This window comes from Crinia signifera, chromosome 11, assembly GCF_055691185.1.
Source record: "Crinia signifera chromosome 11, ASM5569118v1, whole genome shotgun sequence".
NCBI classification, from domain to species: Eukaryota; Metazoa; Chordata; class Amphibia; order Anura; family Myobatrachidae; genus Crinia; species Crinia signifera.
The window spans coordinates 31,239,041-31,262,525 of record NC_139227.1 but is presented as its reverse complement, the minus strand read 5'-3'; the positions used below and the strand labels follow the sequence as shown (position 1 = coordinate 31,262,525).

General features: G+C 47.5%; 1 protein-coding gene across 1 annotated transcript in view; it reads right to left on the bottom strand.

The window, feature by feature from the left end:
• Positions 1 to 23,485, bottom strand: part of CFDP1 (chromatin remodeling protein CFDP1) — a 55,914-nt gene that overhangs the window by 18,384 nt on the left and 14,045 nt on the right. Inside the window, exon 5 of the mRNA XM_083165153.1 lies at positions 14,697 to 14,813. Within this exon, the coding sequence (XP_083021279.1) occupies positions 14,697 to 14,813 (117 nt within the window). The remainder of the gene's footprint in view (positions 1 to 14,696; positions 14,814 to 23,485) is intronic.

The window sequence follows — 23,485 nt, the reverse complement described above, 5'->3', positions numbered from 1 at the left end:
AGTGGCAGGACTCAGAAGGGAAGGAGTGATATTTGGATTTTGCAGCACAAATTCTGGTGGAATGTTGGTGGGTGCTATGTCGCATTAGCAAGACCCCCAAAGCACCAATACAGTGGAACCACCCCACAAGTGACCCCATTTTGCAAACTACACCCCTCAGGGAATTCATCTAGGGGTATAGTGTACATTTCAAACCCCCAGGGGTTTCACCAATTTTGATACAACTGGGCAGTGCAAATGAAAAATTACATTTTTTTACACAAAAATGCAGTTCTGGCTCAAAATTTTTCATTTTCAGAAGGTAAGAAGGAGAAAAAGCACCCCAAAATCTGTGCCCCAATTTCTCCCGAGTACGGCAATGCCTCACATGTGACCAAAAAATACCATTTGGGTGCATGGCAGGACTCAGAAGGGAAGGAGTGATTTTTGGTGGTGGAATGTTGGTGGGTGCTATGTCGCATTAGCAAGACCCCCAAAGCACCAATACAGTGGAACCCCCCCACAAGTGACCCCATTTTGCAAACTACACCCCTCAGGGAATTCATCTAGGGGTATAGTGTATATTTCAAACCCCCAGGGGTTTCACCAATTTTGATACAACTGGGCAGTGAAAATGAAAAATTACATTTTTTTACACAAAAATGCAGTTCTGGCTCAAAATTTTTCATTTTCAGAAGGTAAGAAGGAGAAAAAGCACCCCAAAATCTGTGCCCCAATTTCTCCCGAGTACGGCAATGCCTCACATGTGACCAAAAAATACCATTTGGGTGCATGGCAGGACTCAGAAGGGAAGGAGTGATTTTTGGATTTTGCAGCTCAGATTCTGGTGGAATGTTGGTGGGTGCTATGTTGCATTAGCAAGACCCCCCAAGCACCAATACAGTGGAACCCCCCCACAAGTGACCCCATTTTGCAAACTACACCCCTCAGGGAATTCATCTAGGGGTATAGTGTACATTTCAAACCCCCAGGGGTTTCACCAATTTTGATACAACTGGGCAGTGAAAATGAAAAATTACATTTTTTTACACAAAAATGCAGTTCTGGCTCAAAATTTTTCATTTTCATAAGGTATGAAGGAGAAAAAGCACCCCAAAATCTGTGCCCCAATTTCTCTCGAGTATGGCAATGCCTCATATGTGACCAAAAAATACCAGTTGGGTGCATGGCAGGACTCAGAAGGGAAGGAGTGATTTTTGGTGGTGGAATGTTGGTGGGTGCTATGTCGCATTAGCAAGACCCCCAAAGCACCAATACAGTGGAACCACCCCACAAGTGACCCCATTTTGCAAACTACACCCCTCAGGGAATTCATCTAGGGGTATAGTGTACATTTCAAACCCCCAGGGGTTTCACCAATTTTGATACAACTGGGCAGTGAAAATGAAAAATTACATTTTTTACACAAAAATGCAGTTCTGGCTCAAAATTTTTCATTTTCAGAAGGTATGAAGGAGAAAAAGCACCCCAAAATCTGTGCCCCAATTTCTCCCGAGTACGGCAATGCCTCATGTGTGACCAAAAAGTGGCAGGACTCAGAAGGGAAGGAGTGATATTTGGATTTTGCAGCACAAATTCTGGTGGAATGTTGGTGGGTGCTATGTCGCATTAGCAAGACCCCCAAAGCACCAATACAGTGGAACCACCCCACAAGTGACCCCATTTTGCAAACTACACCCCTCAGGGAATTCATCTTGGGGTATAGTGTACATTTCAAACCCCCAGGGGTTTCACCAATTTTGATACAACTGGGCAGTGAAAATGAAAAATTACATTTTTTTACACAAAAATGCAGTTCTGGCTCAAAATTTTTCATTTTCAGAAGGTATGAAGGAGAAAAAGCACCCCAAAATCTGTGCCCCAATTTCTCCCGAGTACGGCAATGCCTCATGTGTGACCAAAAAGTGGCAGGACTCAGAAGGGAAGGAGTGATATTTGGATTTTGCAGCACAAATTCTGGTGGAATGTTGGTGGGTGCTATGTCGCATTAGCAAGACCCCCAAAGCACCAATACAGTGGAACCACCCCACAAGTGACCCCATTTTGCAAACTACACCCCTCAGGGAATTCATCTAGGGGTATAGTGTACATTTCAAACCCCCAGGGGTTTCACCAATTTTGATACAACTGGGCAGTGAAAATGAAAAATTACATTTTTTACACAAAAATGCAGTTCTGGCTCAAAATTTTTCATTTTCAGAAGGTATGAAGGAGAAAAAGCACCCCAAAATCTGTGCCCCAATTTCTCCCGAGTATGGCAATGCCTCATATGTGACCAAAAAATACCAGTTGGGTGCATGGCAGGACTCAGAAGGGAAGGAGTGATTTTTGGATTTTGCAGCTCAGATTCTGGTGGAATGTTGGTGGGTGCTATGTGGCATTAGCAAGACCCCCGAAGCACGGTGAAATGATGAACCTAATAATCCATAGATGTGTGGTATATTTTAAAACACTCCTTTATACATAGGCCGGGTTTGTCGGGGCAAGTTTCACAGTGGAAAATAGTTTCCTTTCTTATTCCATTTTTATAGCAAACTTTGCACCTTTTTTGTGTCCAGCCCTTTCTTGCAGTGGAGGGGATTTCGTTCGGAAAATGCTGCCCTGGTACAATACGGGGGCCAGTACTAGAAGTACTGGGGCCCTCTGCCTGCTGGTTCCCAAATACTAGGCCCTTTATGACTTCCTCTTGAAAGTGCATAAATGTCCCCCTCTGGCCGGTAGAACGGAATAGCACGTAAGCGTTATACAGTGCCATCTGGATGATATACACGGCCAGCTTCTTGTACCAGATTTTTGTTTTCCGCAGGGCACTGTACGGCTTCAGTACCTGATCTGAAAGATCCACTCCGCCCATGTACCTATTGTAATCCAGGATACAATTAGGTTTTGAGGTGTGGGTACTGGTACCTCGTACAGGGACGGAGGTGGTACTGTCTCCGTGAATTGTTGTCAGTATAAGGACATCCCTCTTGTCCTTATATTTGACCAACAACATATTTTTGGTGCATATTCCCCTGCTTTCACCCCTTCTCATTACTTGGGCAATGTGCGTTTTTGGGAGGCCTCTTTGGTTCTTGCGCACAGTACCGCAAGCTGCTGTACCTCTTGAACCAAGGGCCTTAAACAGGGGGATGCTAGTGTAAAAGTTATCCACATAGAGGTGATAACCTTTATCCAGGAAGGGGTGCACTAAATCCCAGACAATTTTTCCACTAACACCTACGAGGGAGGGGGGGCATTCTGGCGGTTCAATTCTTGAATCCTTCCCTTCATATACCCTAAACCTGTGGGTGTACCCTGAGGTGCTTTCACACAGCTTATACATTTTTATGCCATACCTTGCCCTCTTACTGGGAAGGTACTGGCGGAATTTAACCCTTCCTTTAAAATGTATAAGGGACTCGTCTATGCAAATGAATTTATCTGGGATGTACATCTCTGCAAATTTGGCACTGAAATGATCAATGACCGGCCTGACTTTGAATAGCTGGTCAAAGGTGGGATCATCTCTGGGTGGGCACTGTGCATTATCGTTGTAATGCAAAAATTTAAGGATCGTCTCAAATCGAGCCCGGGGCATGGCCATACGGTAAAATGGGGTGCTGTACAGAACATCTGTACTCCAATATTGCCTAATTTCTGGCTTTTTTACTATGCCCATATGAAACACCAGACCCCAAAACGTCATCATCTCTACTGCATCTACAGGGGTCCACCTAGCAAATGATGACGTGGGGTTTTGAGCAATAAACTGCTGGGCATATAAATTAGTTTGGTCCACCATTAAATTTATAAAATCATCAGAGAAAAATAATTTGAAAAAGTCAATTTCTCTGAGACCTGTGGAATCAAATTGGATTCCTGGCATGGCCAAAAACTCAGGAACCTGGGGCTCAAAATTGTCTGGTGGTGGGGTCCATACGAGATCAATTATTGGGGGGTGGGTCTCAGCTGCTCTACGGGGGCGTCTTTGAGGGGGTCCCTCATCACCAGAGGAGGAAGAGAAGCTTAAGACGAATCCTTCAAATTCCCCGCTTGCCTCACTGGCTGTGTCAGAGTCAGAGGCAAGCATGGCATATGCCTCCTCCACTGAATACATTCTTCTGGATGACTGGGATGACATTTGGGATGACATTTTTATTTTTGTGTTACTGGTAGTGAAATGTTTTAACACGTGTATAGTGTAGGGGGGGGGGGGGTACAAACTTTATTTCAACCCGGGGGGTATGTAGTGTGTAGTGTGTATGTAGTGCAGAAAAAAAAATACTTTATACAAAAAAAAAAAATTGAAGGGGTTAAAAAAAAAAAAAAAAATTGAAGGGGTTAAAAAAAAAAAAAAATTTGAAGGGGTTAAAAAAAAAAAAAAAAAAAGGTCCTGCGCCAAAAATTGAGCACAGATGTTGGTCAGTAACGTCCCGTCACTGAACAGCGCTCAAAGGCAACAGGAATTTGATCAAAAAAAAAAATAAAAAATAGATCAACCCTGTGCCGAAAAAGCTGATCAGTGATGTACGTCACTGATCAGCGCACAGTGGCCACAGGACACCCACAAAATCACAGTGTGTGTAAAAAAAAAATTAAAAAAAGACCCCACAGCACCCACAAAAAAAAAAAAGGTGATCAGTGATGCGACACTGATTACCAGTGAGGGGCAGCAGGTGCACAACCTTTGGTGCAACTGACAGTGCAACTGGCAGCAACTGACAGGTATATATATATAAAAAAAAAAACCTCTGCACCCCCAAAAAGTTGCTGATCACCTCAGATATAGTGATCAGCACAAAAGGCGGGGGCAGCAGACACAAAATTTAGCACTCTCTATCACTCTCTGTCACTATCTCTCTCTATCTCTCACTATCCATCACTCTATGACACTGCAGCAGCAGCACTGACAGTTATATATATGAAAAATAACCCCTGCACCCCCAAAAAGTTGCTGGGGGTGCACAAAAGGGGGGCAGCAGACACAAAATATAGCAGTCTCTATCACTCTCTGTCACTATCTCTCTCTCTATCTCTCACTCTATGACACTGCAGCAGCAGCACTGACAGGTATATATATCTAAAAAAAAAACCTGCGCCCCCAAAAAGTTGCTGATCAGTTAATTTATACTGATCAGCACAAAAGGGGGGGCAGCAGTCAGTTATATAAAAAATATATAGCACAATCTGTCACTATCTCTCTCTATCTCTCTCTCTCTATCTCTCTCTCTATCTATAGCTCTATCACACTGCAGCAGCACAAAATATAGCACTCTCTGTCACTAGGCCTCTCTATCTCTCTCTCTATCTCTCTCTCTCTATCTAATAACTCGCAGCAGCACAACACAGCACAGGATGTCACAGGATGTCACAAGAATAAGCAAGATCCAGGCAGTGATCAGGTAAGTATTTAGAGGGGTTCTGGTCAGTATATCGCGGCAGCTGGGTACGGTGACCGCACTGCACGCAATTCCAGACCGGAATGGCGTCTGCAGTGCAGTCACCGTTAGTTTAAACCCCCCTCCATGGCTGTGATTGGTCCGTCGGTCCGACGAACCAATCACGGCCTTTGGGGGCGGGCGGGGTGACACCAGTGTCACCCTTACACCCCGCGGTGATTGGTGCTGTACTTTACAGCACCAATCACCTCCGATCCCGTGTCACCGGCAAACGTTATTCGCCGGTGACACAGAAAACGCTGTGAATGGCTGTTCACACTGAACAGCCAATCACAGCGATCGCCGACGGGGGGGCGGCATCGCAGCCCCCCCTGGGCATGCAGGGACATGTCTGCTGTCAGGGACAGCAAACATCGTCCCTCTGTCACTGCGTCTCTAGACGCAGTGACAGTTAGAAGCCATGACGTATATATACGTCATGTGTCGGGAAGTACTTCCCGGCCATGACGTGTATATATACGTCAAATGTCGGGAAGGGGTTAAGTATAGTTTATGAAAAGCTTTTCTGTACTTCATTGTTCCTGTACTTTATTACATTCATTCTATCCGTTAAGCACCAGGAGTCCTATTGGAGAAAGCGCGCTATATAAATAAAATTATTATCATAACTTTGCTAGCGAGAGCTTTCAGAGATTGTACAAAATAGGGCAGAGGTTAGAGGATTACTCTGCATCTACACTGTATAATCCAAGGGGGAAAGAAGTGGTTACATTCCGTAACAGAAACATCTGCTGGGATTAATATCACACACTGCAATTAATGCAGCTGCTGCTCTGCCCAGTCCTGGCTTTCTCAGACTCCTAAGATGTGTTTTATTGAGCGCCTTGGCTACTGCCACAGTTTACAAGCTCTGAGACAGGACTAAGTAGGTCAGAGTGAGTGAAGCGGTCTACATGGAAACGATTAAGAATACAGAACGATTTTATTTGGGAGATTAACCCCTACTTGCCCCAGCAGCGGGCGCGAAGGCAGGGAAAATAGTGCAACACGCTCACAATCCTACTGCATGAAGAAACCAAAGCAGTAGTCGGGTTCTGCAAGCCTGGAATCGGCAAGGTCCGCGGAAGGTTAGAGGCAGAGCATGCTGGTGACAAGGCTCCAGGCTGACGGAGATGTGGGTAGACTGCTCTGATGAGCTGTGACAGAGACCTGAAGCCTCAGAGCTGCCAACAGGGCAGTCAGCCATACATAGCACCAAGTTCAATCCTGGGTCATGATACAACATGTCTCATTCTGCACCAATTTACCCTGCAGACCTTTTACAGATCTGTATGACCAAGGAGCATGGCCTCCAATCAGAAGGCAGGGAAGAGCATGCATACGAGTTACTGTCCACTGGTCACCTCCTTCCCTATTACCTTTTGTGGCCCAGCATTCTCCAGCTTCAGAAAGCTCCATGCAAATGCTGGAACAGCTATCAGAAAACATAACAGCTGGAGACCTAGCTGAAGAAGTTCCCTGCCTTCCTAGGATGAGCTACATGCATTAGTGGCCAGAATAGAGGTGGACCTGTGGTGGTTCAGTCATCACCCTCATACCCGCCTGCAGCACCCTCAATAATGGAGGCAACATACCAAGATATTCTCATCACTTTTTCCCAGGTACCCCTCTCCCAATAGATAGCAGGATTCTTATGCTCAGGTAGACCTCCTCGCTACAGTTCAGGCTCCTCCCCATGTCCAGTTACTCCTCCCAGTTAGAGTTCAGTCTGCTCCCCATGCCCAGGTACCCCTCCCCGCTACAGTTCAGACCCCTCCTCGCTACAGTTCAGGCTCCTCCCCATGCCCAGGTACCCCTCCTCACTACAGTTCAGGCTCCTCTTCATGCCCAGGTACCTCTCCCCGCTACAGTTCAGACCCCTCCTCGCTACAGTTCAGGCTCCTCCCCATGCCCAGGTACTCCTCCCCGCTACAGTTCAGGCTCCTCCCATGCCAAGGTACTCCTCCCCGCTACAGTTCAGACCCCTCCCCGCTACAGTTCAGGCTCCTCCCCATGCCCAGGTAACCCCTCCTCACTACAGTTCAGGCTCCTCCCATGCCAAGGTACGCCTCCCCGCTACAGTTCAGGCTCCTCCTCATGCCCAGGTACCCCTCCCTGCTACAGTTCAGGCTCCTCCCATGCCCAGGTACCCCTCCCTGCTACAGTTCAGGCTCCTCCCCATGCAGAGATACCCATCCCCATTTTAAAGCCGGCTGCACCTCATAAACAGGTGCCCAGGACTGGTATAAGGGAATGAGAGTGGGGTCCCTCTCTCAGGAGGTCCTGCTGCCCGCTACAGATCAGACCACCTATCCGTGGCAGCAACCGCTGGCTGGTATAGCTCCACCCTATTTAGGTCGACACGCATTTGGTCGACCACTGAAGGATGATAGGCCTTAGGTCGACACCTGAAATAGGTCGACATGACTAAGGTTGACAGGGTTGGAAGGTCGACACAAGCATTAGGTCGTCAATTGGAAGGTCGACATGAGTTTTCCACAAGTTGTCCCGAATGTAGATGTCATGGACCCTGTCTCAGTGTTCCGCTGTGCTCGCCATGCTTCACGCACACTATGATATTCTCCCAGCATGCCGTAGTACATGGTATGGCAGGAAATACCACCTATCAGCACGTCGGCTCAAAGGAACTCATGGTCGACCTTCCCATTGCCGACCTAAGCCTTGTCGACCCAATGCATGTAGCCCTAAATAGGGTCGACCTTGTGACCATATTCCTCGCTGACAGCTGTCACACCCTTTCTGCCCTACAGCTCGCGAGGCTACTGGCCCCCACGGGATACGGTTACTAGGCTACAAGCATTAGGTCATCACCATTACGTTGACATGGATGAAGGTCGACATGACAAAAGGTCAACAGGGTCATTAGGTCAACATGGGTCAGGCCGACAGTCAAAAGGTCCCCATGTGGTTTTTCACTTTTTTTGAGCCAACCCAGTCGACCTTCAGCCTTGGAGAATGTGCCCAAAGCAACCAATCAGCTTTTGTCATTTACCTAGCAAGGTATTTGAAGTGACAGAAGCTGATTGGTTACTTTGGGCAACTACTAAATTGTATCTCTCTGCAGGGCTGGTCACGTCACCCCAGTCTCAGAAGTGCCCCCTCCAATCAGAACTGCATGTATTTGGCCTACCTTGGATATCTCCCCCACGTCCCAATGCCAGGGGGTACATTTACTAAAGGGTTATAAAAATGATACAGATTCTGTATCATTTCGCTATTGCATCTGGAAAATGATAGACACAAGCCGATAGGTTGCTTTGGAAACATCACCTCTTAAGGACCTTTAGTAAATGTACCCCTAATAGTCCTGTCAATTTAGAGCTTAGTGAGTGGGTGGTTTACGACCACGTCCCCTCTTTGTTTCCTTTCCTCTTGTTTTGTTCTGCCGCCGTAATCCGAGCCACGCGGCAGAGAAAGGGTTAAACGTAGAAGAAAAGACAAAACCAAAAAACCAACAATGGCTGGCAGATCCGCCCTCTTTAAAGCCCATAGTCTTAAGGCATTTACACAAACCACATCTCTGGGATCCTGACAGCATCTCCCCACTGACCAAATGATCTCACTGCTAACGAGCTCGTAAAGACAGCCGCAGCCCACTGGAAAGTATTATGAAGATCAGGCGTCAAGGCTGGCAGTCGATTATTTAACAGGGAATGACTGCAGACAGGTATTGGGCAGGCTGAACAGCAAAGCCCGTCATAAAACCTATTATCCACTCTATGTCAATGATTTAATAACAGCTTTGTGAATCCTCCGAGGTGAATAGCCGACGGCAAAGCAGTTCATTAAGTCGGCCTGAGGCTGTTAAGTACCGTCCTTCAAAGCCACATAGGTTCCCTTTAAACTTGGTACCATTTCATCTTTTCTGCTACCAAGCACAAGTACACAGAGACGGGTGACAGCGTACGAGGGAGATGACAGAACGGACATCGTCGTGGAAACATCAGTTTGACCAGTGACTTTGTAAAGTGCAGAATACTTTCGCAGAGTATTGATCTAGAAACCGTAATTGCCCCAATCCTATAATTGGCCTCATTCAGGTTGGCTCGATAAGCTGCGTAAATTTGGTGCTTAGTGAGCGGGTAAATGCCGCCCATTGGGGAGGGAACGCCTCCCTTCCTTTGCGGAGCGAATGTTCGGTTACACTTCCATATGTGGCCGCGCAGGCGAAAAATTAGATGGTCGCCAACAATCGAATTATTATTTTCCCTGTTCAAAAATAAAAAAGTCAGTCTAGCCCGACGTTCCTTTATGATAGACATGGCCGAATTCGGGGAGGGCGTTGACGGCCTGCAATGTCAGCCGCCGGTCCTGAGAAGGCTTCACACACCCGTGTTCGCATTGGGATGCCCAACATTTTTCGGGCGCACCCACTGTTTTTTTTTGGGACATGCCCAGGAAACATTGGGCGTTCCCATGTAACAGCCTACTCTCCGCCCCGTCTGTGCGGACGCCTCGGGGAGTGTGGCACCCGCTGAAGGTGTTGGCACAGCGTATTTTCGCCGATACGCATGAGCAAACCTGCAACATCGGTCCCTGGATCGAACTCGGAAAATAACGAGCCAGCCTGAATCAGGCCCAATGTACGCAAGGATCTTGTGCGGTCTCCGGGCGAAACCAGTGGGGTATGGGTCCGAGTCGACCCAACTAAGGTCGACCGTAAATAGGTCGACAGGCTGTAGAGCTACACAGCGAAAAATTTCAACATGGCTTAGATCGACAGGGTTGAAAGGCCGACACCAGCAATAGGTCAACAGTTAAAAGTTCATCATGAGTTTTTCCATGTTTTTTGTATCTATGTCGACTTACGGCAACATGGACACCGCGGACAAGTGTACCAAGTTTACTCTCCGCACTATTATAATCTTCCTCTACATCCACGAGGATAGTCAAATAGGAAATAACACCTGTTCTGGAAAAAAAAAAAAATTCAAAATCTCATGTTGACCTATTGGCTGTCGACCAGTGACCCATCCAGTGATACAAGGCACATTCTGCTTAGATCTGGCTTCTTTCTATAGACATCCAGAATGTACATCTATTTTATTCCTCACGGTTTCTTATTTGTAAAAGCAAAATCTCACCCATAGACTTCAATGGAACAATGCGCTCCGTAGCCAAGCGATAATAAGCAGCAGAATACTAGGGGAGCCTTAGCCAGCAGCACGTACTAGGAGACATCTGGCAGGGGTGTAACCAGACTAGTGGGCCCCATACGCAGAATTTCTAGGGCCCCCTGGAAGCACAACAGCCGTTGCCATGGACGGGAAGTACAAACAAAGCTTTCATCTCATTTCAGACTTCACTAAATGGAACAAAAATCCGCTAATTATGTAGTCTCGCAATGCGGCAGAAAACTAACTAATTAACTTTATATATACAAACATTTTCTGGCTTACAGAACACTAAATACATTTACAACAATTAGCTGTAATTATTTCCAGCTTACAAAGAGCAAAGCAAACGTCCCTGTGCAGTTATCATGTACACAGACGAGGAACGTACTATAGGCAAAAAACAATCAGGTTTGTGCGCAATGGACAATGTTCATGCAAAGGAGCAATTATCATTGTGCAATTCACATGCACAAGGGCTGCACTGCGGTCCCGCTCGCAGAGTGATTGACAGGAATTGGCCATCTGAAGGTGGTAACCGGGAGTTCAACCCTTTCCTCCATCCCTTTCAATAATCACCTCACAGCACCCCCCTTTCAATAATCACCTCACAGCACCCCCCCTTTCAATAATCACCTCACAGCATCCCCCCTTTCAATAATCACCTCACAGCATCCCCCCCTTTCAATAATCACCTCACAGCATCCCCCCCTTTCAATAATCACCTCACAGCATCCCCCCCTTTCAATAATCACCTCACAGCATCCCCCCCCCCTTTCAATAATCACCTCACAGCATCCCCCCCCCTTTCAATAATCACCTCACAGCATCCCCCCCCCCTTTCAATAATCACCTCACAGCATCCCCCTCCCTTTCAATAATCACCTCACAGCATCCCCCTCCCTTTCAATAATCACCTCACAGCATCCCCCTCCCTTTCAATAATCACCTCACAGCATCCCCCCCTTTCAATAATCACCTCACAGCATCCCCCCCTTTCAATAATCACCTCACAGCATCCCCCCCTTTCAATAATCACCTCACAGCATCCCCCCCTTTCAAAAATCACCTCACAGCATCCCCCCCCTTTCAATAATCACCTCACAGCATCCCCCCCCCCTTTCAATAATCACCTCACAGCATCCCCCCCCCTTTCAATAATCACCTCACAGCATCCCCCCCCCCCCCCTTTCAATAATCACCTCACAGCACTCTTTCTCCTCCACCTTCACTATACACAATGCTCAGTGCTCGAAAAATCTTATTAGATGCCTTTTTGTCCCAGACTCCTCCTCACCTTGCATTGCTCCCTGCCTCCTTCCTAGGACTGGCCCTGTTAGGCTTCGCCATTTCTGGGCTGTCGGGAATTGTAGTATAAAACAGAAACACAAGCTATTTCCAGAGCACAATTCACAGAGTTACACTACAACTCCTAGCAGCTCCCACTGTGCTAAATGACGTACAACGTATTATCAAATCAAATTTTATGTCACATACAAAAATCATACATGGTACAATATGTAGTGAAATGCTTTTTTATACAACGGTCCTACATTACGATAAAGTAGATTGGCTGAGGGAGAGTGTAGAGAGAATGTGTCGGGGAGGGAAGGAAGGAAAGTCCCGGTACTAGGGTAATCCCTGGTGGCACCAGGGGATCGGGGATAAAAAACATGTTTAAAAATCCCGATCCTCCAATCCTGGCAGTGACCGTGGAATTGTACGTTTTTAACATGTTTCTTTTACTCTATCCTCCGGCGGATTACCGATCATCGATGCTCGCCGAAAGGCACATCCTGAACGGGTCAGCGGATTGCGCCTTAATCGGTTATAGCAGCTATGCTGTACTATATGCCTGTTTGTGGCATTTTTGTTATTATAAATGCACAATGGAGACCACGGATGATTCGATCACTAAAATACCCTTATTTTAATAATAAATTCACTCATAAAAGAACAAAAAACGTTGTTTAAGGGCCCCTCAAGTTTGAGTTTCATTAGTCCCGTAGTAGATCCATCACTGAGACTCATAGCAACTATGTTCTCCATAACTGCAGATAGCTGCCAATCAGAGAATTCACCAATCAAACCACTGTGCATGTGCGAGGGGAAATAGCCACTGAAAATGCGTATGGATCTTAAGCCCATTCCCCCTCACATGTCCAAACCCCCACAGCGGAGTGTCACAGGGCACAGTGTGTGTATATGCGGGAGAGGCAGGGGTCACAGGGCACAGTGTGTGTGTATATGTGGGAGAGGCAGGGGTCACAGGGCACAGTGTGTGTGTGTATATGTGGGAGAGGCAGGGGTCTCAGGGCACAGTGTGAGTGTGTGTATGCGGGAGAGGCAGGGGTCACAGGGCACAGTGTGTGTATGCGGGTGAGGCAGGGGTCACAGGGCACAGTGTGTGTATGCGGGTGAGGCAGGGGTCACAGGGCACAGTGTGTGTATGTGGGAGAGGCAGGAGTCACAGGGCACAGTGTGTGTGTGTGTATGTGGGAGAGGCAGGGGTCACAGGGCACAGTGTGTGTGTATATGTGGGAGAGGCAGGGGTCACAGGGCACAGTGTGTGTGTATATGTGGGAGAGGCAGGGGTCACAGGGCACAGTGTGTGTGTGTATATGTGGGAGAGGCAGGGGTCACAGGGCACAGTGTGTGTGTGTATATGTGGGAGAGGCAGGGGTCACAGGGCACAGTGTGTGTGTATATGTGGGAGAGGCAGGGGTCACAGGGCACAGTGTGTGTGTATATGTGGGAGAGGCAGGGGTCACAGGGCACAGTGTGTGTGTATATGTGGGAGAGGCAGGGGTCACAGGGCACAGTGTGTGTGTATATGTGGGAGAGGCAGGGGTCACAGGGCACAGTGTGTGTGTATATGTGGGAGAGGCAGGGGTCACAGGGCACAGTGTGTGTGTATATGTGGGAGAGGCAGGGGTCACAGGGCACAGTGTGTGTGTATATGTGGGAGAGGCAGGGGTCACAGGGCACAGTGTGTGTATATGTGGGAGAGGCAGGGGTCACAGGGCACAGTGTGTGTGTGTGTGTATATGTGGGAGAGGCAGGGGTCTCAGGGCACAGTGTTTGTGTGTATGCGGGAGAGGCAGGGGTCTCAGGGCACAGTGTGTGTGTGTATGCGGGAGAGGCAGGGGTCACAGGGCACAGTGTGTGTATGCGGGTGAGGCAGGGGTCACAGGGCACAGTGTGTGTATGTGGGAGAGGCAGGGGTCACAGGGCACAGTGTGTGTGTATATGTGGGAGAGGCAGGGGTCACAGGGCACAGTGTGTGTGTATATGTGGGAGAGGCAGGGGTCACAGGGCACAGTGTGTGTGTATATGTGGGAGAGGCAGGGGTCACAGGGCACAGTGTGTGTGTATATGTGGGAGAGGCAGGGGTCACAGGGCACAGTGTGTGTGTGTGTATATGTGGGAGAGGCAGGGGTCACAGGGCACAGTGTGTGTATATGCGGGAGAGGCAGGGGTCACAGGGCACAGTGTGTGTGTATATGCGGGAGAGGCAGGGGTCACAGGGCACAGTGTGTGTGTATATGCGGGAGAGGCAGGGGTCACAGGGCACAGTGTGTGTATATGCGGGAGAGGCAGGGGTCACAGGGCACAGTGTGTGTGTATATGCGGGAGAGGCAGGGGTCACAGGGCACAGTGTGTGTATATGCGGGAGAGGCAGGGGTCACAGGGCACAGTGTGTGTGTATATGTGGGAGAGGCAGGGGTCACAGGGCACAGTGTGTGTATATGTGGGAGAGGCAGGGGTCACAGGGCACAGTGTGTGTATATGTGGGAGAGGCAGGGGTCACAGGGCACAGTGTGTGTGTATATGCGGGAGAGGCAGGGGTCACAGGGCACAGTGTGTGTGTATATGCGGGAGAGGAAGGGGGTCACAGGGCACAGTGTGTGTGTGTATGTGGGAGAGGCAGGGGTCACAGGGCACAGTGTGTGTATATGTGGGAGAGGAAGGGGGTCACAGGGCAGTGCCCCACCTGCAGTGCACATGGTTTTGCCCATTTTGAGAACAAATGTGTACTGCGATCAGATCTGAACAAGGGCCCGTGTGTATACGTAGGACAGTCCGGGTCTGTGGTTACAGGACAGAAGATATTGCTGTGATACGCTGCTGTGAGACTCACCCAGAGCTGGCTGCTATTCCGGTCTTTGCAGAAATGGGGCTGGGATCCAACTGGTCTTTCTGCTGTTTGATAAACTCCTTGGCTTCCCGCGACGAGGACTCCACCTCTCTTGTCACCCTGAGGAGGAGATAAGAGGACAACATTGGCCTTCTCTGACAATAAGGTTCGCTCAGTAGAAGAGGTTACAGAACCTAAATGATTTCTTACATTTAGGGCCTTATTCTGATTGACTCGTAAGGCTGCGAAATTCGCAGCCTTGCAAGTCCCATCAGATGCCGCCCTCCGCCCGCAGTGCCGGCCGCCCCCCTCGCATGCAGTAAACCCCCCCCCTGTGAATGGATGATTTACATAATCATCCATTCACAGGCGGGGAAGTCATTCGATGTCATTCTCCGACCATCGAATGATTTTTCCCGCGCACGCAGTTCAGAGAGACCTATATAGTCAGTTTAAACTGCGGGCGCCCTGTGCGAGGACAGGGCGGGCAGCTGACATCCGGTGAGGTCAGCTGCCCGCCCCCTGCATGTCTGTCATGGCCTCATTAGCCTGGGAACGCCCAGTGTTCTCATGGAAACGCCTATGGAAGGCTGTGTGTTCCCATATGCTAATGGGGCTGGCCGGCACCCCCCGCCCTCCTCCGCCCCCCGCCCGGCGTGTAGGGTGCGTGCAGACACAAAACATCGGTACTCCGTGCGAAAGCAGGGAGGACCAAATGAATCAGAATAAGGTCCTTAGAGTATCAAAATACAAAACCAATCTATACAGGAAGACGGAACCAGCGGTGGATAGAGCAGAAGCTTCCATGCACAGAGGAACCGGTGACTATATGAATACATGTCTCCGTACACATCTGTCAGTCAGTTTATAGGTCGAATATGAAGGTTGACATAAATTCGTTCGCACCACTAGTGCCTAAACCTTACTTTTTTTTTAAACCGCTGTCCATACACCAGGTGATTGACAGGAATCCAGCGTTTGGGGGTGGTAACCAGCCGTTTTGTGGGAGTGTTGTGGTAAACACAGACGTGCCCAGGCATTTGAGGTGAAGTCACGTGACAACAGCTTTGGCCCCGATCCAACCGCTTATATAACAGCCGCCAAGTAAATGCCCATACACACTAGAAGATTATCTTTCCAATCTGGCTGGTTGGGATGAAAATCTGGAAATTTCTGGGAACAAATTACAATCCACCGTTTGCTCCCAAACGCTGGAAAATGAACAAAAGCCGTCATCTGCATAAAGGCCCATACACACTAGAAGATATTGGCACCAATCTCGTTCAGAAAGGGGCTTTTACTGTGTATGCCTAATATCTTTAGCAATGCGCCACCTTCCGGACATGCAGGTCAATCTGCCAATAATGCTCATGCCGTTTGCACCCATCGTTCAGTGTGGATGCACAATATCTTTCATGATCCGGGAAGGGAAATTGTTCACCAATATCTTTCCTCTTTCATATCTTTGAGTGTGTATGGGCCTTAGATTGACCAATATGCCTGTAGGACCAATGCTAAATAATTAACCGTGGAAGGGAGGCAATTACCGGATCGTAGCAATTTAGCAGAGCTGTGATCAGGTCTGAATAACCCTCAATGGTGGTGTTCCAGACATTAGCAGCAGTGTACTGTAACATGCTGTATACTGTATTCATCAGGTGGCAGAACAGTATATAATATAGAATCAGAGGGGACAAGCCCCTTAATGTGTGAATGTGGTGGATTTTCCTAGTGTATCACGTCACTGGTGAGTCTGGAGAACACCACAGGGAGAACTACGTTCTCAGCTCGGCAGGAGCCCTGAGCTCACTGACCTCATCGGCTGGTAAGTAGGATGAGATCCGTCTTATGCTCAGGTCTGAGGCCCCCACTGGAGACAACTCCCAAATGCAGGAGGTGAAAACCAACATTAAGAGGCAGAATACAGCTCATGATTGTTAAGAGGCCCCGAGGGTCTGTGTCAATGCCAGGATAATTTGAGATGATTTTTAACATACAAATTCCTATAACAGACCTCTTGGATTACTGTTAGTCAGGGTCAGCCTGGAATTAGGGCAGCAGCGGAACCCACAGCTAAACTAAAGTTTGACTTTCAGTCTCACTGACTGTGTCACGGCACCATCTAGTGGTGGAAAGACAAAATACCAATACATATTATTATAATGGGTGTAGATCATTAGGTTGACAGTTATTAAGTGGACAGTCAATAGGTGGACCACAATTGGTTGAGAGGCAATAGGTCAACACATGAAAAAGGTCAACATTGACAGAAGGTTGACACAAGAAAAGGGACGACATGAAAATGGTTGACAGAGGAAAAAGGTTGGTATGAGTTTCTTTAAAAAATAATTGGTGTCTATGTTGACATCTGCCGACATGGGCACTGTATAAGTGTACCGCAACCGCTTGCCATGCTTCGGGCACATTATAACTCTTAAGATGCCCATACACGGTGCAATGAACTCCGTGCTCTTAGTACTAGATACGATGCAATCTAGAACTCAGCACGGGCTGCACAGACTATGTGCGGTGCGATGGGATGTGCACGGGAGCGCGCATCTCATTGCGCTGCCCTGTCGCACCGTGTATGGGCACCTTAAGCCCACTTGGACCATGAAGTAAGAACAAGTTGGGGGTTTTATTGACAATTCTTACGTGTCTACCTTTTGCTTGTGTCGACCATACGCCTGTCTATAATTACTGTCGACCAATTAACTGAATGCCATTATAATTATAACACAAGGGGTCTGCTGCACTGTACAAACTACATAAACAGAAACAGTATAAACAAAACAAGAATAATAATACTGACATACACACGGGCGATACGATAGCTATTCCTAAGCGATCTGACTCAACCTCGGTCCTCAGGACCACACACAGTTCCTATTTTCCAGGTCACCCGACAGGTGCACACATTACTGACTGACACATTTTAAAAGATCCACAGGTGGAGCTAATTATTTCACTTGATTCCGTGAGGAGACCTGCAAAACATGCACTGTGTGGGGTTCTGAGGGACAACTTCAGAACCCGCGGACTCGATTTTTTTTTTTTTAATGAAGCACGAATCGCTCTGTGTGTAAAGCCCCTGGTGACTGATGCGCGGTTCCGCGCGCCACCATCGCCTAACTAGATTTATACTGCGTGAAGTATTAATCTAGTCATGGACAGTGTTCTCACCAGAGAACACAGGACGTGACCGGTCGCTCCGTACGCATCGCTGTGTGCTGAGCGATATGAGAGAGACAGCACAGCTAAGCACAGAGGCTCACTCGCCCCGTGTGTATGGGGAATTACTCGACAAAACATTGCAGAACTACAGAGTTGAGAAACGTTGCTGCATCAGCGGCTATAATGCTAAAATAAGCAGCAACGGCTGAGCCCACATCAGGGAAAGAAAAGAACATGAAGGAAGAGGGTCCTGCTTATGTGAGCTTACACTCAGAAGGTGAGTGGTAGACAGATGGGTGACAGAGGGGAGAGACCATGAGTGAGGAGCATGGAGAGTGCGTTATAATGACAGCTGGAAGGCTGTCAAAGTAGTGCATTATAAGAACCTGCTTGAATATCTGTGGAGAGGTGGAGAGTCTGAGAGGGAGAGAGTTCCAGTAGTAAGGAGCAAAAAAGGCAAACAAGGAGACAGCAGTGGGACGAAGTAATCAATTGGGATAGGTGGCGTTTGTCTAAGGAGCGAAAGTGGACGGATAGAAGTGCACAAACAAAATGATAATATGTAGCAGTACAATGAATTGGAAAAGAAAGTGGTGGAGCGCTAAAAAATGTGGATCAATTAGGTAGTACAATAATATATTTATTAAACTGGTATTCAATATTTAAAAGTAATATTTATCTAGCAGCAATTGTAATAGAAATAAAAACAATTTAAAATAAATAAAGTGCATTGATGAGGACAAGAGAGGTTTTATACTTAGTGATTGGAGTCCCACTGGTCATTGGTTTGCTTTGTTATTAAATAATCATATGGTCCCTGGTATATATCCGAGCTGTAGTATGTGACTTGAGGGAGTCCATAAACCTTGCAGGATTTAAGGCTTCGCTGGAGGATATTAGCAGTCCTGGATCACACAGGCATCCTCAGGATAATGCGATCCTTGTATCCAAACTTGGAGCAGGTGGTGGTATCCCAATTTTAGCAGTTATAAAGATGTTTTTTTTCTGGATTTGTATCCAGGGACCAGAATTTAAGCCGCTGTAGCTGGAAGCTTGAGTACTCCAAAACCTCAATATCAAGTCCAAAGACCTATTCTGAATTTATTTGAATATAATTCTGGTAATACCCTCCAGCGAAGCCATAAATCCTGCAAGGTTTATGGACTCCCTCAAGTCACATACTACAGCTCGGATATATACCAGGGGCCATATGATTATTTAATAACAAAGCAAACCAATGACCAGTGGGACTCCAATCACTAAGTACAAAACCTCTCGTCCTCATCAATGCACTTTGGCCCTTATTCTGGTTGGTGCGGCCGGAGCCGCATATGCGGCTCCGACCGTGCAGGCGAATCCCCGCCTTCCATACGGATCGCCACGGTCGTCCGTACGCGGATATGTGGCGATCCGCATGAAATTGGACGGGGATACGCCTCCTCCATGGTGGGAGCAGCCCCTGCATTCGATGGTCGCCGAACATCGAATGCAGGGCCGCACGCTCCACCAGGTCCCGCAACACAAGACCACACGGACACTTGTCCGTGTGAAATCTTGTATGGGGGCGGGCAGCTGACATCCGGCGATGTCAGATGCCCGCCCCGTACCCACGCGTCACGGCCTCATTACCATGCATACGCCCCGCGTTTGCATGGGAACGCCCATGAAACGCGGGGCGTATGCATAGGGTAATGAGGATAAGTAGCCCCTCACGCCCCTCTACGCCCCCTGTGCGGCGTATAGAGAATCCTTGCGGCGAAATCGCCTGCACATGCGCAGAGTGACCTCTGCACATGCGCAGAAGATAAACATCGGCGGCCCGTACGCAAGCGGGAATATCCGCACCAACCAGAATAAGGGCCTTTATTTTTTTTTTTATTGTTTTAGTGTCTATTACACTTGCTGCTAGATAAATATTACTTTTAAATATTGAATACCAGTTTAATAAATATATTATTGTACTACCTATTCGATCCACATTTTTGAGCGCTCCACCACTTTCTTTTCCATTTTGCATTCTTTTGGGGATTAGACACCCCCCTAGTGGGAGCTGCTTGACACAACACCCCATTTAGGCACCCGTTTTTTCCTAGCCATAGGGCAGGAAAATATCTATATTCTAGTATAATGAATCAAAGTGAATCTGTGTGGTTCTAAATAATGTACATTTCATTAATTTGCTAAAGTGATGACAGCTGTGTATCAGTTTCATATGGGACTAAAGTTGTGTAATAGTGCATTGTAGATATGATAATTCTTGTGCTCCAGTCCTTATCCACTTATTAGACGCATCCTGTGCTGTCATGATTAGCCAGCTGTGGGGAGTTTCCCTGTGTGGACGTCACAGAGCATATGTATGACTGAACATGGTTTTCCTTCATACACTAGGAAGGGACTATGAGGTCCCCACCGTATAATCATCCCATCAGCAGCACTGAGCAAGCTTCATCCGTGTGGTGGTGTTCTCAATCCTGCTTCTCAATCCTACTTTGTACACTTGAAATTACACAGAGCAAGGAGAGGTGGGCACCAGGGAGAAGAACTTGTTTAACATACAAAAGACAGAAGACCCCCCATGCCTATTTGTGGGGGCAGGAGAATGAGAAACAGAATCACAGGCTTTATAGATTTGGGCTCCGTTGTCCATTTCTCAACACTGGCAATAGCCACATTCCACCAACTAATATCCTGCGGCTTCTCTGCTTTAAGAAAGCTTACAGGAAGTGCCACAGCAATGCTTATAGGGGCCCTGTGCTGGCACATCCTGCCCCTATCAGGACATCCAACAACAGGGTAGCAGGAGTGTACAGACTCTGCAGCTTTCTCTGTGCAGCGAGGGACAACCCAAGGCACCATGCAAGCCGAAAACGGTGGCATCAGGGAAGCAACCATGCCCTGCTTTCTGGGCAGACACATCCCTCTATATGGCCCTCCCTATGTGACCGGTCACTATAGACGGATGGCTGATGTGAAATTAAAATACCAAAAATATCTGTTCTAATTTAAAAAAAAATACAAAACATGTATTAATGTTTCTAGCACACCGAAGTGATCTCCTGCCCAGCACCCAGCATTGCAGTGAAGACGGGTAGTCTGAGTCACTTACCTATTCTCCCCGGGAGACTCACACTTTTTCCTGTGGGCTCATGAACTCCCAGAACATTGGGTGGATCTCCCGCATCATGAACACTTTCTAGTGGACAGGGAAGGATTGGGGAGAGACTACTGAGAACTGCAGGTCTGTAAGGAGGGGGAGGGGCTAAAGCGAGTTACGGCATTGTTTTAGCCCTGCCCCTTTCCCCACAGAGCCACAATGTGCGGCAACAGGGCAGGACCTGAGGACATGACAGACCCAGCACCACCCCCGTAATTAGGGATGCCAATCCTGGGGCATTTTTTCAATCCCGGGATTCGGGATTGAAAAATGCTCAATCCCGGGATTCCCGGGATTGGCCTCCCTAATAAAAAAAAAAAAAACCGACCCCTCCCCCAGATGACAATATAAATTTATCCTAAAGCTCCCCCCGCACTAGCACTTACGGCGGCGGGGGTTGTGGTGACAGGGCAGCAGCAGGACGGCTATCTCCCGCGGGTGGGCGGAAGGCTGGGGTTGGCACATCGGGCGTCTGTCCGGCTTTGGGACAGTGTGCTGTGCTGACAGGCAGAGCAGCGGCCAGGCTGCACAGCGTGATGTGATGTCAGGGTTCACGCTGCGCAGCCTGGGCGCCGCCATGCTTGTCAGCACAGCACTCAGTCCCTCCCAACTCCCGACAGCAGCACCGGGGGTAAGAAACAGTCAGCTGGGCAGCATCTGAGCCATATTCTGGTGCTCAGTGCTGCCCGGCTTTAAACCAAAACTAATGGGGTTACTAATCCCGGAATTGGAAGCTTCAATCCCGGGATTCAAATCCCGGCAATTTTAGGCCAAAATCCCGGGATCCCGCCGATCCCGATCCCGGGATTGGCCTCCCTACCCGTAATAATCATCTGCATTCTCCCAGATAGGAGAAACAAAGTCCTTCGCTATATACTGGCTACAGAGCACAGAGGGAGCCAACAGCGCAATACAATCACTACTCGTGTACAAGCCATAACTGAGAGACCTCGGGGTAAATGTACTAAGACGCCAGTTCTATTGAAGACGGGATGTTGCCCATAGCAACCAATCAGATTCTACTTCTTATTTATTTAGCACCTTCTAGAAGATAATAGATCAAATCTGATTGGTTGCTATGGGCAACATCCTATGTTCAATAGATCACCCATCTTAGCAAATATTTAACCCTTGTCAGATGGGGCATGGTTCGTAGGGTTGAAACTATGAAGGTTGACATACATTGGGTTGACTTAAGGAAGGGAGAAACAGCCAAACACTAGAGAGTGGGCAGCTGTTCACAGAAAGGATTCCTTGTGGGAGGCACACTTTAATATTATACGATTAATTCCAATTAATGAAAATATTGGCTCACATAACACATAAAAGACAGTTACTAATGAACATATTTGATAAACAATAAATGCTTATGAGGTTGTGATCAAAGATTTGCTGCCACTGAATATTTGGAAGTATTTCTATCTGAGAAGTGGCAGTTAGTGGTGTTTTTAATTAGTGCATACACTGTTGGTGTATGACCGGTTTGTGTCCTTAGATAGGGACACAGTGGGGAAAGGTACAGTACAGTGTGTTAGAACCAATCCTTTCTGCTGCTTACCTTCTTCAAAAATTAATTTGAGTGGACGGAGAGTGAGAGAAGAAATGGACACACCGATAGAAAAAATAGATAAATGTCTAGAGGACACTCCTGTAAGTAGTCTTAGGTCAGCCCTGATAGAATAGCATTGCGGGGCTGAGATTCGCTACCAGGAAGTCTCTCTGACACAGAGTAAGAAGCAAGTGATCAATAAGTGTAATTGGCGTTTGATGGGTGATATTTTATGCTCAAATTAAGAGTGGTTCAAAAACCAAGTGATCAATAAGTGTAATTGGCGTTTGATGGGTGATATTTTATGCTCAAATTAAGAGTGGTTCAAAAACTATGAGATTGCCATGCCCAGATACTATATAGTGTAATCAGTTGATGACCAGTCCGTAGCTTTAAACCAGGGAAAGAGAGATTATATATACGTGTCTGGGTTTCTGGTAGGTAAGGCAAATATATGATTTTTAAACAAAATCAAACCATTTTAATAGATGAATGAACGTTCAAAAAAAACAACAATGTAAATATCACACTGCCTCAATGCTGGACTATTAGATAATAATAAGCAAATTTAGAGCTTATTATTATCTAATAGTCCAGCATTGAGGCAGTGTGATCTTTACATTGTTTTTTTTTTTTGAACGTTCATTCATCTATTAACCCCTTCCCGACATTTGACGTATATATACGTCATGGCCGGGATGTACTTCCCGACACATGACGTATATATACACGTCATGACTTTAAACTGTCCCCGCGTCTATAGACGCGGTGACAGTTTAAACATGTCTGCTGTCCCTGACAGCAGACATGTCCCTGCATGCCCAGGGGGGGTGGCGATGCCTCCCCCCCGTCGGCGATCGCTGTGATTGGCTGTTCAATGTGAACAGCCAGTCGCATCGTTTTCCTGTGTTACCG